The 23,014-nt window shown below is 40.8% G+C and overlaps 1 protein-coding gene across 4 annotated transcripts in view; it reads left to right on the top strand.

Moving 5' to 3' along the window:
* Positions 1–23,014, top strand: part of LYPD6B (LY6/PLAUR domain containing 6B) — a 243,561-nt gene that overhangs the window by 208,201 nt on the left and 12,346 nt on the right. For all 4 annotated transcript variants that reach the window (XM_070768176.1, XM_070768187.1, XM_070768188.1 and 1 more), the window contains 2 exons: positions 4,040–4,095; positions 22,322–22,474. In XM_070768176.1, the coding sequence (XP_070624277.1) occupies positions 22,360–22,474 (115 nt within the window). In that variant the 5' untranslated portion in view covers positions 4,040–4,095; positions 22,322–22,359. The remainder of the gene's footprint in view (positions 1–4,039; positions 4,096–22,321; positions 22,475–23,014) is intronic.

Below are 23,014 nucleotides of genomic sequence, written 5' to 3'. Positions count from 1 at the left end.
TGTCTTTGACTCCCATCCCTACCACTAAATGAGAGCATTTTTATTTGGCTCTGCAATGTTTTTGTATCATTTGCTCTTTGGATTTACAAAGTCCCTGGACCATTTAGAGAGAACTGTTGATCTTTAAATATACAGTAGGTGCTTATCCATAAACTACAGAGCCAAACCCTGTTTTAATTTAAATTTTGAGTAAGTTACGCATTCATATGGATCAAAACTCAAAACAATGAAATGAGATGTGCTTTGAGAAGTCTCCATCCCGCTTCTGTCCTCTAATTAGGTGTATTATTTACCCCCGTCCCTCCATCTACATGTCATCACTTTTATTAGTTTCCTATAAACTGTTCCTGAGTATATTTATGCATATAAGTATGAATACATATAGCAGTTTTTGTTCCCTCTCTAACACACAAAAATGACGATACTCATATATTTATAACTATCTCTATTCATATATATATATATCTCCTAGAACTTTTTCACAGCAGAATATAGGGAGTATCTCCTTTTTTTTTTTCTTTTTTTGGCTGTGCCATGCAACATGCAAGATCTTAGTTCCCCAACCAGGGATGGAACCTCTGCCCCCCGCAGTGGAAGTATAGAGTCTTAACTGCTGGACAGCCAGGGAAATCCCATTTTTTCAAATGGCTGGATCATATTCCATTTTAGGTGTGTGTATATATATATATGTATACACTCCCCTACACACACACACATACTCTTTTGATGGACACTTAGGGTTTTGTCCAATCATTTGCTATTATAAACAATGCTCCAAAGACTATCATGGCAGTATATTATTTTGCATGAAAGCAGACCATCTGTTAAAAAAATTCCCAGAAGTGAGATTTTGGGTCAAGGGTAAATGCATTTGAAATTTTAATAATGTTTCCAAATTGCTCCTTGGAGTCACGTTCCCTCCAGCAGTGTATGAAAATGACTGATTTCCTATGGTCTCCTCAAAAGAGTATTAGAAAACATTTTTATGGATCAGAGAAGTCAAAATTTGGAATTTATAAAGTATAGTTTTAATTTATATTTTTTCTATTTGAAAAGATGGTCAGCTTACATCATGTTGTTTAAAGGCCATTTTATTCATTTTTTTCCCACAAAATGTCTATTAATGTCCTTTACTAATTTTTCTGTTGGGTTCTGATAATTTTCTTATCAATTTTCAATGTTAGTGAGATTATCCATTATTTTGTCTGTGACATGAATTGAAAATATTTCCCCCAGCTTATTTGCTTTTTTTTTTAACTTATGATTTTTTTTTGTTATACAGAATTTATTGTTGCTTAATGTAATTGAATTTTCAAACTTTTTAATACATTCTGATTTTTTAATCATAGTCAGAATGGCCTTTCCCCTCTCCAAGGAAGTCATTTATATTTTCTTGTATTTTTAAAATATTTTATTACAGATAATTTTAAGCATAGACAAATTAGAGAAAATAGTATAATAAACCCCAACTACCTGTCATCCAACTTCAACAATTTGGAATATTGTGCCAGTATTATTTCATCTTATTCTCCCACCCATTTTCAGAATATTTAAAGCAAATCCCAGACATTATATTTTCTTTGTAAGTGCATCAATATATATCAATAACATGTCAAACTTTCTAGGATATAATTTCTATTTCATTATTATACCAGTGATTCCTTAAGATTATCCAGTACCAGTCTGTGTTCAAATTTTCTTTTCTGGAACACTTATGGCTTTGTTTTCTGTGTGTGCAATATGATATATGTACCCAGTTATCCCAACTCAGTTTCTTAAAGTTTATTCTTATCTTACTGGTTTTAGATGCCATTTCCCCCATATAACAGACTCTCATGTGTATTTCAGTCTGTTTTCCAGACTTTCTATTCTGTTCCATTTGTCTGTCTACTCAAATGCTGCTGCTGCACTGTTTTAATTACTGTGGCATTAGAGCATGTTTTATAGTCTTTCTGAACTAGTCATTCCCCAAATGAGATAGTAAGTAATCTACTCCAGTTCATGCTATGTAAAATGACAGAAATATACAGTCCAGCCTCCTCAGATCAGGGATGGGTCTGGTGACTTACAAATCAACAAGGAGTGGGAGTACCATGTGTGAGCATAAACCTGGTCCCTAAGAAAAGTAACAGTAATCACACTGTGGGGAAGTAAATAGTAATAACATAAAAGCTGAGAACCTGGGAAGGGTCTTCATCTGGAGCTAGGAGGAGGAAGCAGAACTGGCAAAGCAAAAAGGACATGGTTTTGGTGGTTGAAACGTGCTTCTCCCTTGGGAGCAGATAATCCTGGTTTTCTTTGGCAAAGTCAGAAAGGCCGGTGGTAGAGGAAGTTGCAGAATTTGCTGTGTAGAATTTGCTGTGTACCTGCCCTAGGAAACCCATCAGAGACATAAAGCGTGCTAAGAGCCAAGAGGGCCTGGCCGAAGTGTGCTGGGGAGACTGTGCGATCATTGTGCTCTAGGAAGTTCACAAACCTGAACAGGCAATAACCCTGAACTCCAAGGCTGCCTGTGTGCTGGCTGTGCCTCTGAAGTTGCAGGAGTGAACCTTATTGTCCCTTTCTCAGGAAACGGATGATGTTTTATTCTGAACCCTCTTTCCAGGAGACAGTATTAATTCTACCTAACAAGATACCTTTACTGGAAAGTATCTGAGAGAGGACTTCTAATATGAGTTATTATGGGCAGAGACATCTGAAGTATTTAGCAAGAGCACATTTTCTTCTTGTAGTTTAGTCGCTAAGTCATGTCTGACTCTTTTTGACCCTATAGACTGTAGCCCTTCAGGCTTTTCTGTCCATGGGATTTTCCAGGCAAGAACATTGGAGCAGGTTGCCATTTCATACTCCAGGGGATCTTCCCAACCCAGGGGTTGAACCTGCGTCTCTTTTGTCTCCTTCATTGGCAGGGAGATTCTTTACTACTGAGCCCCTGGGAGGGTATACCATAATACCTCTTTTTCCTTTTGAAATGCATGTATCTGCTGGACTCTGTCTGCACCATCACAAAAGTCCAGAAAATGATAAGGTGGTCACAGCACAAGGAAAAGACCTGGATCCATAGTGAGTGGAAAGACTGAACCAGGATGACTGTGGAATGACTTCATCCCTGGCAGACACCCTTAATAACCTTTGACAGAGCCGGTAACCTCTTCATCCCCAATTTCCTCCTTATAAACTGCAGGAGAGCATACCCGCTTACCTCACAGGGATGTGGGGAACCTTAATTAGGTTCTGATGGGAAAGTTCTTTACTGATGAGTCATGATATAGTGACTGTGATAATTTGAGGCTGCATAGCCATGAGTTGCCTGCTGCCCAGATGCAGATGCCAAAGGGTAAATGGAAATCGGTCATCATCAGAGTCAGGGGAGTGGACTTTTCGAAGTGAATGAATGGGTGAAGTCATCCTTGTTCGGGCATAATCAACAGTTCCTTACTGAGTGTCTACCCTGTGCGAATGGTAGCAAGCAACTGTATTGGAGACAGGAGGAGGTTAGCAAGGAGTGGCAGGCCTGAGGTGCATGCCCTGAGCTGGCTGCTGGAGTGGCTGTTGGCCTCCTTGGAAGACAGTAGCTCAGATTTGTGACTCTTTGGACCAGAAGTCACCTTTGCCATCAGTGGTGCGAGCTGGGTGTTGGTTATAGTTGGCTTCACATTCCAGGATGATTTAAACAATAAGAGTCACTGGGGCTCCCCCAGACCCCCTCACTTTCCAGATGCCACTCTTACCAAATCCCTAAGCTAGCTTTCTCTCTTAGGTGTTCCAGTGAAAAGAATCTTTGTGTTCATTAACAAAAGGGGAAAAGAAAAGGGACCCCTCTTTTGGCCTCTTTGACTTCTGTATTTGCATGAAGCTGTTTTACAAAGTACTTTCAAGGTGTGCTTTATTTTAAGCACAAGGTAAAAGGGACTGTTTTAGGCATTATCATAGAACACTGTCTCTGCCAATAAGGAGTTTTATGGTCTGGAAATTGGTACAGAATATGGATGAGATCTCAATGTACATTTCAAGCTGAACCTTTTTTTTTTTTTTTTAGGTGTCCTTGGGTGAGAGTAGCAGGAAGTGAAAGAGGAGGTGAAGAGAAAATTAAGGGTGAGTACAAGTAGATTTGGAAGGTGAAGTAAATGGCTTCTCTGGGAAATGAGGCTGCTAAGACCATTATCCCAATAGGAAGTTTTTGGACTGTGGAAGGTGAGAGGTGACCAGAGAAAAATCAGAGGAAGTTCTGGAGAAAGTCCTTCATTTAAGTGACAAGCCCATTGTCACATAAATATAGTGTTGTTTATTGAAACACAAGATTTTAAGGAAGGAGAATAGGGCAAATCATAACTGTGTTAATATGGAATTCTGGTTTTCAGTGAATTTATTTTTATTTTAATATTAAAAATATACAGTTTTTAAAGGTTATTTTGCATTTATAGTTATTAGAAAATATTGTCTACTGCCTTGTTGTACAACACAGCCTTGAGCCTATTTTAAACCCAATGGTTTGTACCTCCCACTTCTCCCGCCGACCCACCCCCATGCTGCCCCTCCCACCTGACTCCACTTGTAACTATTAACTTGTTCTCTACATCTGTGAGTCTGCTTCTTTTTTGTTATATTCACTAGTTTGTTATATTTTTCAGAGTCCACATATAACTGATAGCGTGTATTGTATCTTTCTGGCCTATTTCATTTAGTGTATGCCCTCCACGTCCATCCATGTTGCTACAAATGGCAAAATTTTGTTTTCTTTCTGTGGCTGAGTAATGGCACCCCACTCCCGTACTCTTGCCTGGAAAATCCCATGGCTGGGGGAGCCTGGTAGGCTCCAGTCCATGGGGTCGCTAAGAATCGGACACAACTGAGCGACTTCACTTTCACTTTTCACTTTCATGCATTGGACAAGGAAATGGCAACCCACTCCAGTGTTCTTGCCTGGAGAATCCCAGGGACGGGGGAGCCTGGTGGCTGCTGTCTATGGGGTCGCACAGAGTCGGACATGACTGAAGCGACTTAGCAGCAGCAGTATTCCATTGTTATGTATGTACCACTTCTTCTTTATCTGTTCATCTGTTGATGGACACTCAGGTTTCTTTCCCGACTCAGCAGTTGTAAATAATGCTGCTGTGAACATTGCGGTGCATGCATCTTATTCAACTAGTGACTTAAATTTTTTTCAGTAATAGCTGGGAGTAGAATTGCTGGGTCATACAGTAGTTCTATTTTTAGTTTTTTGAGAAACCTCTGTACTGTTTTCCACAGTGGATGCACCAATTTACATTCCCACCAACAATGTATGAGGGTTCCCTTTTCTCCACATCCTCACCAACATTTGCTATTTGTATTATTTTTGCTGATAGTCATTTTGACAAGTGTGACGTGACATCTCATTGTGCTTTTGATTTGTATTTCTCTAATATTAGCAATGTGGAGCTTCTTTACATGTTCCTATTGGCCATCTGCATGTCCTCTTTGGAAAAATGGCTATCAAGTTCTTCTGCTCATTTTTTAATTGGGTTGTTTACTTTTTTACATTGAGTCCTTTGAGCTGTTTACGTATGTTGGTTATCAATCCCTTATCAGTCATGTCATTTGCAAATATTTCCTTCCTTTCAGTAGGTTGTCTTTTTGTTTTTCAGTTGTTTCCTTTGCTGCACAAAATCTTTTCCGTTTAATTAGGTTTCATTTGTTTATTTTTGCTTTTATCACCTTTAATTTAGGAGACGGACCCCAAAAATATCACTGTAATTTATATCAAAGTGTGTTCTAAGTTTTCTTCTAAGAGTTTTAGGGTTTTGGTCTTACTTTTAGGTCTTTAATTCAGTTTGAGTTTGTTTTTGTATATGGTGTGACAGAATGTTCTAATTTCATCCTTTTACATGTAGCTGTCCAGTTTTCACTTACTGAAGAAATTGTCTTTTCCCCATTGCATATTTTTGCCATCTTTATCAAAGTTCAAGTTGATTATTGCTGATTATAAGTATGTGGGCTTATTTCTGGCCTTTCTGTCCTATTCCACTGATCTGTGTTTTTGTGCTGGTACCACACTGTTTTGATTACTGTTGTTCAGTCGCTCAGTCGTGTCCAACTCTTTGCGACCCCATGGACTGCAGCATGCCAGGCTTCCCTGTCCTTCAGCATCTCTGGGAGTTTGCTGAAACTCATGTCCATTGAGTTGGTGATGCCATCCAACCATCTCATCCTCTGTCCTCTCCTCCTCCTCCTGGCTTCAACTTTCCGAGCATCGGGGTCTTTTCCAATGAATCGACTCTTTACATCATGTGGGCAGAATATTGGAGCTTCAGCTTCAGCATCAATCCTTCCTATGAATATTCAGGGTTGATTTCCTTTAGGACTGACTGGTTTGATCTCCTTTCAGTCCAAGGAACTCTCAAGAGTCTTCTCCAACACCATAGTTTGAAAGCATCAGTTCTTTGGCACTCGGCCTTCTTTATGGTCCAGCTCTCACATCCATACATGACTACTGGAAAAACCATAGCTTGGACTATATGGACCTTTGTTGGCAGAGTATTATCTCTGCTTTTCAATACATTATCTAGGTTTGTCATAGCTTTTCTTCCAAGGAGCAAGGGTCTTTTAATTTCATAACTGCAGTCACCATCTGCAGTGATTTTGGAGCCCAAGAAAATTAAATCGGTCACTGTTTCCATTGTTTCCCCATCTATTTGCCATGAAGTGATGGGACTGGATGCCATGACCTTGGTTTTTTGAATGTTGAATTTTAGGCCGGCTTTTTCCCTCTCCTCTTTCAACTTTGTCAAGAGGCTCTTCAGATGGTCTTTGCTTTTTGTCATAAGGGTGGTATCATCTGCATATCTGAAGTTATTGATATTTCTCCCGGCAATCTTGATTCCAGCTTGTGATTATTGTAGCTTTGTAATATAGTTTGAAGTTAAGGCATGTGATTCCTCCAGCTCTGTTCTTCTTTCTCAAGATTGTTTTTACTATTTGGGATCTTTTGTGCTGCCAGGAGCAGTATTCATGGGTGGAATGTTCCCCATTATGGCTGTGACTGGTGTCTACATCCCCTCGGTGAGCTGCAGCCACCTCCCATCTTTCTGAGTGACTCTCTTAAGACAAGCAGGGAGGTCTGGCATGGGTTCCTATCAAATTACTGGTTTTGTCTTAGGTCCTGGTTGTATGTGAAATTTTGTGTAGCCCTTTTAAGAGTAAAGTCTCTATTTCCCCCTGTACTGTGAAGCTCCTGAAATTAAGCCCTACTAGCCTTCAAAGTCAAATGCTCTAGGGCAGAGGTCCTCAGCCTCTGGGCCACAGACTGGTACCTCCTGTCAGATCAGCAGCATCATTAGACTGGAAATAAAGTGCACAGTAAATGTAATCATTTGCACTTGAATCATCCCAAAACTTTCCCCCTCTCCTGCCGGCCCATGGAAAAATTTTCTTCCATGAAACCAGTCTCTGGTGCCAAAAAGTTTGGGGACTACTGCTCTAGGTCCTGAAGCAGGACCATGAAGGCTGGGGAATTGGACATGGGGTCCAGAATTCTTATGCCTTTTCGGAGAACCTGCACAATATAATTCTCCAGTCTGGGGGTCAACCCCCCCAGGGGTATGGGATTTGATTGTATCCTGAGTCTGCCTTTCCTAGTTGTCTTGTTGTGGTTCCTTCTTTATGTCTTTAGTTGGAGAAGATCTTTTCTGATGGGTTCTAGTCATTTTTTATGGATGATTGTTTTGCAGATAGTTGTTTTGCTGTACTCATGAGAGGAGGTGAGCTCAGGGTCTTCCTACTCCCCCATCTTTCCCCCTCCTCAGTGAAATGTTTGTGTTTAAATAAACTTACATTTCTGTGTTAGGTTCTATGATGGAGTAAGAGTACAGCTTTGAATACACTAAAGCTTCCATGGGCTCCAGTGCTATGTTCATCAAAATGTGTTCATTTTTCTCAGCTCTTTTATTAAATAAGGTTCAGGAATTTCACCTCCCTCTCTCTCCTTATTTCATGATGTTCTTTAGTGATGGTAGGAGCAGAAAAAAAGATGCATTTTGGTGGCCTTATGATATTTGCATGGGATTATAAAATATTTTTCAGCTAGATTTTTCTTGTTAATATTCTCATTTTCTTTCTAAAGCCTTCATTCTCCCCTTGATTAGTTTGTAGCATACATCCAGTTGTAACAGTTGCTCTTATACTCTCCTGGTAAAGAGGTATTGTTTAGTCACTGCAGCTATCCCTACAATGCCTGACACTTTGGTTCAGTGTGACTCACTTCCTAGTGTTTTGAGACTAGATTCACAGCTTCGTCAGGGTCCTGGAAGGAACCAGATGGCATATTCAGACTGGTGTTATTTGAGAGAATGAATAAGGGGCTATTTACAGTGGTTTGGGCTAGGTTTAGGAATATCAACAAAGGATAGTCCCAGCCTTCAGAGATGGCAACAGAGAGAAGCCATTTCTCTCCTACAGGCCTGAAGCTGTGAGTTGCTCAGTCGTGTCTGACTCTTTGCAACCGTATGGACTGTAGCCCACTAGGCTCCTCTGAGCATGGAATTCTCCATGCAAGAATACTGGAGTGGGTAGCCTTTCCTTTCTCCAGGGGATCTTCTTGACTCAGGGATTGAACCTGGGTTCCCCTGCATTACAGGCAGATTCTTTACCATCTGAGCCTTGGATAAGAAAAAATGGTTACTGGAACCCAGGAGAAGGTAGCTATGAAGTTAGGGACCTGACAGGATCTGAGAGGCATGATGACAGCCTGGCAGGGAGTGAGTCTGGGGAGTAAATACCTCAGTCTCACTCTCTGCCCACTCTCCAGTCTGCTAGTTTCTGCCATTGACCAAATCAAATTGAGAGCCCGTAGGAAAGGGAACTGTGTGCCTGGTCATCATAGCTTGGCTTCGCAGGGCACAGATCAGGGTGGACAAGGCTGGATGATGGGGCTGGAGGAGCAAGAGATGAAAGCCCAGCAGGGCTTAGTCCCTTTCACCCTTTTAGGATAGCTTGGGAAGATCATGTGGTCGGAGCTTATTTAAGGCCCAACCTAGTATGTGTTGAACCACATGTGAATACACTAGGCCAGCGATGGGCAGAGCTTTAGTTGTTGAAAACAGAGCTCTCACAATCTTCATGTGTTCACCTAAAATCTAAATGAACAGTCAACATGGAAATGGAAATTCTGTTGGTGGAAAAGATGAAAAAGCTTTTTTTTTTTAAAAAAAAACACGTAATGCCTATGTGTGTGAGGCATTTAGAGACCTTTAGCTCAAGAATTGGAGCTGCAGTTCCCACTCCAGTGCTCAAGAAGGAAGGGCAATCTTGTATCCCCAAACAAACCCCAAGCATTTTCTAGGGTGGAGACTATTCCATGGGGCAGAGTAGACACAGAAAGTTTTCATGAGGGAGAAATATTGGAGCTTAGCCTTTAAAAAAGAGTGAGAAATACAAAGTATTTCTTTAAAGAAGAGTGAGAAATACAAGCAGAGTCTACTGTTCTTTTTTGGAATTTAAAAAAAATTTACTTTTAATTGCAGTATCATTGCTTTACAATGTTGTGTTAGTTTCTGCTGTACAGCAACATGAATCAGCCATATGTATGCATATATCCCCTCCCTCTTGAATTCCCCTCCTACCCACTCACCATCCCACCCCTCTAGGTCATCAAGGAGCACTGAGCTGAGCTTCCTGCTAGTTATCTATTTTACACATGATAGTCTATATATGTCGATGCTACTCTCTCAATTTGTCCCACCCTCTCCTTCCCACACCACAGTGACCACAAGTCTGGTCTCTACATCTCCATTCCCATCCTACAGATGGGTTCCTCAATACCATTTTCCTAGATTTCATATGTATGTGTTAATAGCCAATATTTGTTTTTCTCTTTCTGACTTATTTTACTTTGTATGACAGACTCTAGGGAGCCTGTTGCTTTTTAAAGCACGCTTTATGAGAACTGCTTTTATTTATAAGCATAGACAAAGATGTATGGATGTGAGAGTTGGACTATAAAGAAAGCTGAGCACCAAGGAATTGATGCTTTTAAACTGTCGTGTTGGAGAAGACTCTTGAGAGTCCCTTGGACCGCAAGGAGATCCAACCAGTCCATCCTAAAGATCAGTCCTGGGTGTTCATTGGAAGGACTGACGTTGAAGCTGAAACTCCAATACTTTGGCCACCTGATACGAAGAGCTGACTCATTTGAAAAGACCCTGATGCTGGGAAAGATTGAGGGCAGGAGGAGAAGGGGATGACAGAGGATGAGATGGTTGGATGGCATCACCAACTTGATGGACGTGGGTTTGGGTGGACTCCAGGAATTGGTGATGGACAGGGGCGCCTGGCATGCTATGGTTCATGGGGTTGCAAAGAGTTGGAGACGACTAAGCGACTGAATTGAACTGAATAGACAAAGAATATAGACTTATCAGAAAGCAGTTAAATGAAAATACTCCACTGAGGCCTAAATATTGTGCTCACATATATTCTAGATTAGTTTTCTTAAAACTCATCTTCAGAGGAGTTTTACATTCTTCTCTCATATGTACTTAGATAATTACAGCATTTGAGAGCTGAAAATAGGTGTATTGAATTTGTCTTAAATCTGGCCCAGATATGGTATAATCTTAATCATATTGGCTGGTATGTAATCCATTGAGGAATCATAAATCTCAAATTTTAGATTTTTTTTTTTTTGCATTATAATGCGTTAGTTTCTGCTGTACAGCAAAGTGAATCAGCCATACATATACACATATCCCCTTTTTTGGATTTCCTTCCCATTTAGTCACCATAGAGCATTGAATAGAGTTCCCTGTGCTACACAGTCCTTGTTGGTTATCTATTTAGAACATAGTAGTGTACATAAATTAATCCCAATCTCCCAATCCATTCCACCCCCTTCTAATTGTAGTGTTTAATACTTATTTAATAGTTTGATAATTAAACCAACAGTGTATAAGGACTTAGTCATTCTCCTTTAATTCCCACAACTCTGTGCAAAATAGATATTTAATATCTCTGTTTTACTGATAGGAACCTGAGTCTCAGAGCAGTAGAGGAATCAGCCAGAGGCGGCAGGTCCAACTAATGGCAGGGTCAGAATTTGCTCCCAGGCCTGAGCGCTTCTAAAAGCCATTGTCCCTGCACTAGACTGGTCAGCATGTACACTTGACTTTACCTTTGTAGGACTGTGAACCATTGCTTAAATGTCATTTTTCATGATGCAATTAAGACACTATTTATTGCCTATCATTTTTCAATTCCTCTGGGAATATAAAATGATGCACATATATATCTTTATGTGTACACTTTCTTCTGCTCCAAGTGGTAATATAGTGACAATTTATAGGGCAAGTGACATGCTGTAACTTTGTTATATATGTAGAATGCAGACTTTTTTTTAATTAGAATTGCTTTTATAAGCTTGTTACCTTCCAGAGAGTTCTTTGAATAATCTGTTCTGGAATTTGTGACTGTGCAAAAGTTAGCATGATATTCTTTTGCCATTGCATGTAGTTTATTGTTGGTTTTCAAATGGCCTCCTGTTTTAGAATGATAGCCATGAACATGTTCTTGTGCAATACAATTTTAGATATAGAATCAGGAATAATTTGAGCTAGTTCTATAAATCATGGTCCGTGACATAAAGCCTCAGGACAGAAGAAAGACACCAGGACAAATGCATAGCAACAGTTCTGCATCCTAAAGCTTTCCCAAATGAAAGATAACCGTGTGGATGCTGAAAGCAGCTGACGTGATTGGTAATATAGTCTCTTACACAGAGTTCTAGGGGCTTCCCAGGTGGCGCTGGTAGTAAAGAACCTGCCTGCCAATGCAGGAGATTTAAGAGATGCAGGTTAGATCCCTGGGTGGGGAAGATCCCCTGGAGGAGGGCTTGGTAACCTACTCCGGTATTCTTGCCTGGAGAATCCCATGGACAGAGGAGCCTGGAAGGCTATGACCCACAGGATCACAAAAAGTTGAACGTGACTGAAGCGACTTAGCAAGAACACATGCTCACGGTCACTTTGTCATAGCACTTAAGCAGTTATTTCATTCATAAGATATGTATGTACATCTGCATATATGTACACACATATAAACATATATATGTATACACATATATACATACGTATATACATATGTACACATATACACACATATCCAGATCAAATTATCATCTCAGATTTCTGTTTTGGTACAGATATTCCATCATGTTAGAATATATACAGAGAGATTCAAATGAGACACACATCAGTATACATACTTTATTTCTATGGTCATTTTCCTATGTCTGCTGAGGTTAAATGCAGTCAAAAGTGCTCGCCGTCACTTGCATGTCTAGTGACCTTGAAAGCTAAGTTTTCTCAGTTGAGTTCTGTATGCCATGTGTTAGAGAAGGCATATTTTGGATTGTTCTCCTCTACTCAACAATTGTAGAATATTGGGTCCTTAGCCAGTGTTCTTGCATGGAGAATCCCAGGGACGGGGGAGCCTGGTGGGCTGCCGTCTATGGGGTCGCACAGAGTCAGACACGACTCAAGTGACTTAGCAGCAGCAGCAGCCAGCTATTGGACATTACAGCCTAGATTTCTATTATGAGAACTTTGATTGGCTATTAAAAGACATGAGTTCAGTACAGCAAGCACGGATGGGGAACATAAAACACAGTGTCCTCCGTGCCTAGCCTCTGCTGCCACTCGGTTTACATCCATGCAGGTCTGCGGGTCGCATGGTGCATTAACAGCACCAGCACCTCTGTGCCTGCAGCTCTCTTGAAGAGGTTCTGTCCAGTTATTCTGTCTTCCTCTCAAATTTAAAGACACCTCTCTTACACAGAAAAGAAAATAACATCCCTCATTTGCCTGCCTGACAGCGGAAATATCTTTATAAAATTGCCTCAGTATTATGCCTTTGGCTTTTTTTCTTTAAAGAAATGGCCAAATGAGGGATGTGTCTTGAGCTCTTCAAAACAAATTTCAGGCATTATCTGCATGTTCTTTGGTGCTTTCTGTAGAAAAATGCATAGGGCCCATTAATTTGAGAATTAAGGACTAGGGAGTTTTCTGTTTACAAATCATGAGAATGTGTATTCCACATGTTTCCCTTGGTTCCTGGGCAGTACAGAGCAGAGCGTGACGTACAACAGAGGAACACCATTTGTACAAGGGGTTAGGATCTTTATTTTTCCTTTCATCCAGTATGGTTTTTACACCGTATTTTGAGAACCTTAATGCTTTAATTGACTTGGCATAGGCCTCTTAAAAATCACTTATGGAAGCAAACTGTGTAAAAATTATTCCACCCATGTGAAGGATACTATTAGATATAATCAATTAACATATTTTATTAGGTCTCTATCATCTGTCCAAATAGTTCAATGAAACACAATAAACCAATCTTGATCCTTTGTAAAAGGAATCCATTTTCCAAGTCTTAAACATCTAAGCTTTTAAATATTGTTCATTTGGAGTTCTTACTGTCTTATTTCTCCAGTGTCATGAAAGCCTTCTCAAAAAGATGTAAAATTATATCTTGGACAAAAATGCAGCTGAAAAGCTATTACGTTGGAAGTATCTTTTAGCTATTTCTTAAAATTTGAATCCCATTTAAAAAGATTTCTTTACAATTGATTAGACTATTTCTTCACCCAAATTACATACTTATGGGCCCTGTATTAATTCACAATTAGATTTAAATTTGGTTTGCATAATGAAATGATTTTAATATTAGCACAGTTTTAGACAGTATCTTGTACCACAATGCATGTAGTAGGAACAACTCCCATCTTAACACTGTAAAATGCACACCTTTATGTTTAGAAATGAGATACTCAGTTCGGTGAGTTTTTGATCCTGTGTTTGAGATTTTTTGAAAGATTTTCTTTAAAAGAGAACAGCGGGAATCTGAAATATTATGGTAATATTGTATTTCATTATGACTTTTTAGGGCATAACTAAAAGTCTTCATTAATATTCTTCCCCTAAAATCATAGAATATTAGAAGTGAAGGAACCTTGGCAGTCATTCATCCCAGCTTTCCACTTGGTTGCAATAGAGAGAACTTCAGAATCTTCTTGAGAAATGAGTGCCCAGAACTCCACACTGTGTACCAGATTTGGTCCAGCTGGTATGGAATGGAGTTAGACAGTTATATCCCTTGATCTGATCTCTATTCTGCTAATATTGTCTGAAGAAGCCTCAGGGCAGGAAAGGAGAGGGAGAACAAGTCTTGAACATCATCTCAGTAAAATAGGAATTACCTATGTTATTGCACTCAGTCCACACAATTTAGAAAATTTGCCCACCTGACTCTAAGCCTCACTTGTCTTACTGGCAATGGGGACAGTACTTCTCTCTCTTTTTTTTTTTTTTTTTTCTAATTTTATTTTATTTTTAAACTTTACATAATTGTATTAGTTTTGCGAAATATCAAAATGAATCCGCCACAGGTATACATGTGTTCCCCATCCCGAACCCTCCTCCCTCCTCCCTCCCCACACCATCCCTCTGGGCCATCCCAGTGAACCAGCCCCAAGCATCCAGCATCGTGCATCGAACCTGGACTGGCAACTCGTTTCCTACATGATATTTTACATGTTTCATTGCCATTCTCCCAAATCTTCCCACCCTCTCCCTCTCCCACAGAGTCCATAAGACTGTTCTATACATCAGTGTCTCTTTTGCTGTCTCGTACACCGGGTTATTGTTACCATCTTTCTAAATTCCATATATATGCGTTAGTATACTGTATTTATGTTTTTCCTTCTGGCTTACTTCACTCTGTATAATAGGCTCCAGTTTCATCCACCTCATTAGAACTGATTCAAATGTATTCTTTTTAATGGCTGAGTAATACTCCATTGTGTATATGTACCACAGCTTTCTTATCCATTCATCTGCTGATGGACATCTAGGTTGCTTCCATGTCTTGGCTATTATAAACAGTGCTGCGATGAACATTGGGGTACACATGTCTCTTTCCCTTCTGGTTTCCTCAGTGTGTATGCCCAGCAGTGGGGTTGCTGGATCATAAGGCAGTTCTATTTCCAGTTTTTTAAGGAATCTCCACACTGTTCTCCATAGTGGCTGTACTAGTTTGCATTCCCACCAACAGTGTAAGAGGGTTCCCTTTTCTCCACACCCTCTCCAGCATTTATTATTTGTAGACTTTTGGATCGCAGCCATTCTGACTGGTGTGAAATGGTACCTCATAGTGGTTTTGATTTGCATTTCTCTGATGATGAGTGATGTTGAGCATCTTTTCATGTGTTTGTTAGCCATCTGTATGTCTTCTTTGGAGAAATGTCTATTTAGTTCTTTGGCCCATTTTTTGATTGGGTCATTTATTTTTCTGGAGTTGAGCTGTAGGAGTTGCTTGTATATTTTTGAGATTAGTTGTTTGTCAGTTGCTTCATTTGCTATTATTTTCTCCCATTCTGAAGGCTGTCTTTTCACCTTGCTAATAGTTTCCTTTGATGTGCAGAAGCTTTTAAGGTTAATTAGGTCCCATTTGTTTATTTTTGCTTTTATTTCCAATATTCTGGGAGGTGGGTCATAGAGGATCCTGCTGTGATGTATGTCGGAGAGTGTTTTGCCTATGTTCTCCTCTAGGAGTTTTATAGTTTCTGGTCTTACGTTTAGATCTTTAATCCATTTTGAGTTTATTTTTGTGTATGGTGTTAGAAAGTGGTCCAGTTTCATTCTTTTACAAGTGGTTGACCAGATTTCCCAGCACCACTTGTTAAAGAGATTGTCTTTAATCCATTGTATATTCTTGCCTCCTTTGTCAAAGATAAGGGACAGTACTTCTTAACTCTGTGGTTACCTGAGTATGAAAGGTAGACCTAGAATTTTATCCTGTTTGTTGTTGTTCAGTCGCTACGTTGTGTCTGACTCTGTGACCCCATGCCAGGCTCCCCTGTCCATCACTATCTCCTGGAGTTTGCTCAGATTCATGTCTATTGAGTCAGTGATGCTAACTAACCATCTCATCCTCTGCTGCCCCCTTCTTTTGCCTTCAGTCTTTCCCAGAGTCAGGGTCTTTAGGTCTTCCTGAATCTAAAGCCCATCATTTCCCCCTCAAAGATGACTGTATTAATTTTGACAGTCATAATTCACCAGTGGCTCACGTTAACTTTTGGACCCCAATAATGTGTGACAGCACAGGGACCATGTCTCTAACTCACTGTTGTATATAAGTGCTTAGCGCAGTACCTAGTATGAATGTATGACTTATAAACATGCTGCTTTCAAGATCTGGACAAGCTGTAAAGAGAGGTCAAATCATGATTCCATTTTTCCCTATTGAATGTTTTTTGCAAGAGTAAAATCCATAGTACTCTATGGAGATTTTTGTATTTTCAGATAAAGATGATGGACTAAGCATAAACTAAAATTCTCTCTTGTATTTTGCTTCAGGCACATAGAAATGCTAAATTAAATATCTTTACAATTAATTTTAAACTTGGGTTGCGGGGGAGGGGAATTATCCAGGTGCTGGAAACAGAGAATCTGTCAGAGAGGGTCAACTCTGAGCTGCAGGGCCAGGCTCTCATTGCCCAGGTCAGGTCCCCTCAAGGAAGACAGCTGAAGCAGTCTCAACCTATAGCCCGTGATTCATCTTGCCAAATTTCTTGGGAACCAGAATATCACCATTGGTCAAACTCAAATAGCTGGAAACAAGTAGTACTACCCTTGTGATAGACTGTAAAGTTTCCTGGCAAATTTCTCCTTTTCTGAGGAGTGTTTTCATCTTTTCCACTGTGAGTAAAATTCCAGCACTCAGGTTGCATTTTCTCTTTGCTTTCTATTCTTTTTACAAGGGAAGGCAGGCCCATTAGGTTTGCCATTAAAGTGTCTTAGCGCAGATAAGTGATGCTTGCGGTAAGGTGTGAATGCAGGTGTTGATAGGCATGTTGGACTTAGGAGAGCTGCTCCCCTTAAATTATCTATATTGCATTTGTTTTATTGGCAGTGGCGGTTGGCCTGGTGCTTGCTGACTCATTTTTAGCAATTGTATAAGCTGTGCTGGTGTTTACCACCTCTGCCTGATCTCGGGTTTCAAATCCCCTTTTGATCCCATCATGGTTTTATCATCATTGGATGCCCTGCCAGCTCCTTATTGCCCACAATCTGTCTTACTTGCTAAGAAAGGTGCTCCTTATAGGTCATAACTAATGATGTTCGTTCTGTTCCAAAATGTATCTATTGAATATCTACCATGTGCTGAGTGTGGACCTAGGGGATATAAAAGTGATGGAGGTCCTTTTCCTATCTCAGAAGAGCTTGAGGTCAAGGATGTGCCATTCCTGAGGCCTGCATGTACCCCAGGAAAGCTTAAAAATGCCACGTATAGGATGGGATGATGACCATGGCTGGGACCTGGGAAATAGTCATGCTGCTGGACCATGAGCCATGTACATCCATTACTCCTGGCAGTAGTGGGCCAGTCTCATATGGAGTTTCCTAAATTTACACATCTGGCTACCTGCCATTCCCTGAGTGCCTGAGAGTTGCCTGTCCCTGCTGTAACCCTACAGATGTGCCTTGCAGAAATCCCTTCTCTTGGCAAGGAAGCACACTGCATTCTGGAACAAGAATGAATATACTTTCCAAAGAGAGGACTCCTAAAATAAAGACCAGCATCAGAGGTTAGGGGTTTCTGACAAGGTCTTCTATCTGAGAAAGATGGATAATGGTGATGAGCTTTGTTGGGGGTTGGTGGGGTGGGGATGTTTTGAGCCACCCGTGGGTTTGAGAAGTGTGGACCAGGTACCTAATATCTATGTGAGGCTATGTTAGTGTCAAAGTAAGAAAACATCCAAGTTACAGGAAGCTGAATTATGATGGCTGTATTCTAAGTCAGAGAGCAGCTGTTGTTAACCATTATGTGTGGGTCTTAACCCAGGGGGAAAATATGTATGGACATGATATTGCAAATAACCTTAAGTTCCTTGCAGGTCCCCCTCCCCTACATGGAGAACTCTGCTGTGTGATAGTCCTAGAGAAAGTAACAGAATGGTTTAGTTTAGCTTGTGTTCAAGATTTTTTTTCCCCTTTTTGGAGCAGAATACAAATTCTGCTATAACCTTGTTCTGCAAGAAAGATTGCAACAAGAGCCTACTCAGCAAAGCCTCAGCAGATAAATTTTAGTTCAGAGTCTCCATGAAATGATTCCAAATGTGAAACTACTTTCAGATACTATAATTTAGTCATTTGCTTTTTCATTATCCTAATGTCTTTGGGTTGTGAAAAATAAAACAGTCATGTTAACACAAACCTATACACTGAAAAAGAGAGATAAATATAGGTGCCATGGGAAAAGCAGTATGTAGTAGATTATAAAACATGCTCTGGAAAATATGAGATATTGTTATTTGGTGCTTCCCTCATCTGACAGGTAAAACCTTTGCAGTTTGAGAGGATCTTGATAGAATAAGACTATGCTGTTTTAACTAAAACCAGAAAGGAAAATACATCTAGTCTATATGGAAGCAACATTCTTGTGGCCTATTTTTCACCATTATCAACTTTTGTGCTAGAAGAAACTGCACAGACACATTTTGAGGGCATGCTGTGTTCCAGGCTGCGTGCTAGGGTCTTTGCACGTATTGCCCCTGAACCCCCACTTGTGGGGGCAATAGTAATGAGACTATATTCTCTACAGTGCTTTTTCCAGGAAAGGGGAAACCACAACACATGTCTAATTCTTGGGTTTGTTGTTCCTTCCGTTGTTTTTAAGTCTTCCATGAGCCATCATATCATGCATGATGTTATCCAGAAGAACCTTTGAGGTATATCTGAATTCTTCCTTCCTCTGTGTTCACTGTTATTTGTATTCCTTTCTTCCCAGAGCTAGAAATAGGACTAGGCATTTTGGACCAATTACTACTTTCCAGAGACAAAGCTTTCTTGAGAGTAGTTTTCAAAACTAGATAATCTAAAACAGAACAGTTTCTCGACTCGGCTGGATCTGAGATCCTTGCCATGGCCTGGAAGTGCCTGTGTAGTCTGGCCTCACCGACTCTGGCTTTGTCTGTTCCCCCCTCTCTCATGCTCTGGTCACACTAGCTGCTTTCTGAGTTCCCCCAGTGAGGCACACTTCTTCTGATCTAAGGACTTGGTTTCTTTTCCCTTGATTCTTTGCTTGAACATGTCCTTATCAACATTTAATTCACCTGTATAAATGTCACCTACTCAGACGTATTGGGCTCACCATATATGTTAAACATTTCCTTCTGTCCACCGACATAACACCTTACCATGTTCCTTCCACAGAATTTACAATGGTCAGAAATTATGGGCTTTTCCATATGTACTGCCTGTCTTCTCCCTCTAAAATGCAAACTGCCTGAGAGCAAAGACTTTGTTGGGGATCCAGCGATGAAAATGTCTGTTATGTACTAGGTGTCAGTAATGGTGTATTGAATGGATGGGCTTGTGTCTGAGATGACGTGAGGAAAATTAGGGGTTCTGACTTGCGATTCCGAAGTACTTGGTGATGTGTTCATAATAGTAAATGCTTCAGAATTAGCAAAATGCTGAGCACATAAGTATTGAGATAGATAGATATGTATGAACAAATCTGTATACCCCTATGAGGTAGATATTATTATTATTCCCACTTTATAGATGCAAAAATTATGGTACAGAGAGGTTGAGGAACTTTTGTTAGGTGCTATTCAGATGGTAGGTTTGAAGGCAAGTACTTGAGCTAATGCTGTTTACCACTGAATAGAAAGTGCTCAATGAATACAGTTTTGACCATGTGCCCAGCACTGGCTGATTTCTCTCTGCATGATGTCACTTAGACCTCACCTCCATACTGTGAAGTAGGGACTGTCATTATGCCTGTTCTGGAGATGGGGATGCTGAGGCTTGGGAAACTTAAGCAACTTGTCTCAAGTCCCATAGTTGTCACTTAGTGATGCAAAAGGGACTTGGATATAGATAATATGAACGCTGTGATCTTATGCATTCTCTCTATATTACAGGGGGTTTCCAGGTGGCTTAGTGGTAAAGGATCTGCCTGCCAGTGCAGGAGACATGGTTTGATCCCTGGGTCAGGAAGATCCCCTGGAGAAGGAAATGGCAACCCACTCCAGCATTCTTGCCTGGAAAATCCCATGGACAGAGGATCCTGAGGGGCCACAGTCCATAGGGTCACAAAGAGTCAGACGACTGAGTGACGAAACCACCACCACCATCTTATTTACAAGAGCACTTCTGAATTGCTCTTAGAACACAGTCATGTTTGTGAAAGAGGGGTTAGTCTCCCCTACTTAGAGGGTCTCCACTAATGTAACAAAGAGGGTATCCATTACTTGGCTACAGATTTATAATAGACATGGAATAGTCCAACTCAGAGAAAGAAATAGGAGAAGTGGAATTGTGTCAATATAGCCACTTGTTTATAAGGAATTATAGAGTTGGTTAAATGTTCATTTTTTTTTTTTTTAAAGAAAGCACCTAACAATAGGATTTGGAAACCCAGTAACTGTGAAAGGTCAATTGTGATTGACCTTTGGAAAATGAACAAGGGCAGAATGAGATACATATTTGTATATCACTAGGTCTGATTTTGGACTGAGCTGAGATGCAGTGTATACAGCGTTTAGCATTATTGTTTTGTGAAACTTGCCAAGTTTTTTCACCCTGAGTCCTTCCTTAGAGACTTAGTTCTCTCAGAGGCAGAAGCCAGCTGTAGGGATGGTATATTGTCGTGGGTACATTTTGTCTAATATTCAGCTTATAGGTAGGCATTATTATCCCCTTAGGCAAAACCAGTATACTCAGAGATGGCATAAAATCCCTAGAAATTATGCATTCTTAATCTTAGCTGCAGGGAAAATATCCATGTCAGGGATTATGCTTAGCTATGTGGAGATCTTTTTTTTTTTTTTCCTTTAGAAGATTCCCTAAACCCACTGAGACCTATTGAATTAGCAAGAATACGGGTTCAGCCATTTTCTTTGAACCCTAAGATTCCACCATTTTCACAGAACTTGTCTTACAAGTGCTCTTATGCACGCAGTTCTACGTGATCTTACTCAAGCCTCTATTGGATGGTCACAATGACCCAGGGTGTAGGCAGGCTGGGTGTTATTAAACCCCTTTACAGATGAGGAAATTGAGGTTAATAGAGTCTAAAGAGCTTGCCCAGGGTCAGGCTGCTAATAAATGGCAGAGCCAGCACCTGAACCAAAGTCTTTGGACTCCAGATGACTTCCTTTTTCTGCTGCCCACGCCTCCCGCTTGTGAAACGAACCTGGTGATGTTACAGGCTCTGAGCATCTCTCCTGAAGGTTTCCTTACTAGCAGGTCTGCTTCAAGAGGGTACAGTCAATGGGCTTAAGATGAAACACCTTACTGAGTGCTGTGTGCAAACCACTTTCTCTGGGTTTTGGCCCTGCCAACTTTAAGTGGCTGAAAGCAATAAGCAGTATCTGTGGGCCAGAACTAACATTATGTGTGTGGTTTTCAAACAACTGTTACTCTGTTCCCTTGTGAACCTCCTGGCCACGCCCCTTGCTCCTGGTGAGACAGGATACAGGTGGGGACGGCCTTCCACAGTTACTTTCATTTCTCTTCTCAGTGTCTGTGTGCTCTGGGGCCCAGTAGAGGCTTTGTTTCTCAAACTGGTTGCCCTTTTACTCACCGTCCTTCCTCCTGTTCCAACTTTTATTGTGTCTTCCAAGTTTTGAAAAAATTGCAAAATTCATCAAGTTTTAAGTATTGACTCAGGGACTGGAATTTCAGAGAGGTGGTTCAGCAACTTCAGTGGAGCAACCCATTGAACCAAAGTGCGATTGTCAAAAGATCAGGTGACTCAGCACAAAGTCACCCAGCCAGCTCTGGCCGAGCAGTGATGGAATGGGGTGCAGGCAGGCCAGGACTGCTGCTCCATCTCTTGGGACCTAAGCCAGCAGGTGTCCTGCAGAGCCTGCCCGGTAGAAGGTAGCAACGGCTTAGCTTTCACCTGATGGGGAAGAGTGCACTTAAGTCACAGGTGTGGCTCTATAGAACAAGTAGATGGTTGGATACGTTTAAATAATCAAGCTTTTCCAAACAGAAGCCAAACACTCCTCGTGGGCTTCCCTGGTGGCTCAGCTGGTAAAGAATTGCCTGCAATGTGGGATACCGGGGTTTGATCCCTGGGTTGGGAAGATCCCCTGGAGGAGGGCATGGCAACCCACTCTGTATTCTTCTTGCCTGGAGAATCCCCATGGGCAGAGGAGCCTGGCGGGCTACAGTCCATGGGGTCGCAAAGAGTAGGACACGACTGAGCGACTAAGCACAGCACAGTGATGTATAAAACGCAGATAAACTCAACTCCTCTCTTTTCACCACAGGTATATGAGTGTTCGACTTCCCCACACCTGGGGTCAGAATGCTGCTCCTCTGTCACGCCCTCACTGTAGCTGTGGTCCAGACTTTTATCTTCTCTGAAAACCGGGTGTTTGCCAAGAACATCAACTTCTATAACGTGAGGCCTCCTCTTGATCGTAAGTAGTGGTTGTCACCGTTGTCCGTGACATGGGATCGGAATAACTAAAATCTGTTTCCCTATAGTAACCTTGCTGATTCTGGAACATTTGGTTTATATCAAGCATAAATCAGAAAGTCTTCATTACTTCCATGGGTAAGGGTGACACATGGTGACAGAAATTTTCTCCATTTCTTTAAGATGGTTTGGCTTCCTGCTGAAGTCTTAAAAGGGTTCATGTTTAAAATCATTTTCTGAACACTGTCCCTAAGAATGGCTCAGCAGGGGAAATTCAGTGTTCTTTGCTGATCCTTGGAGAAGGATTTTGACTGTAGGAAGATTCTGCATAAATTATGTATAAAATCTCCCCTCCTTTCTCTGTCTTCAGACAAGTAAAACTTCTCTGATATATCTTATAGTTTTAGAAATGTTAATGCCAGTGATTCACAAACCTGGAAGAGTATCAGAATTACAACAAAAGCCTTTAAAATTACATATTCCTTGGTTTCTTCTCCAGAGATTCAGTAGTCAGGAGGGTGGGATGTGAAATTCTTTCTCT

This window comes from Bos indicus, chromosome 2 (assembly GCF_029378745.1).
Source record: "Bos indicus isolate NIAB-ARS_2022 breed Sahiwal x Tharparkar chromosome 2, NIAB-ARS_B.indTharparkar_mat_pri_1.0, whole genome shotgun sequence".
NCBI lineage: Eukaryota > Metazoa > Chordata > Mammalia > Artiodactyla > Bovidae > Bos > Bos indicus.
Note: the sequence above shows the minus strand (reverse complement) of the source record. Positions and strands in the feature narration are given on the sequence as shown.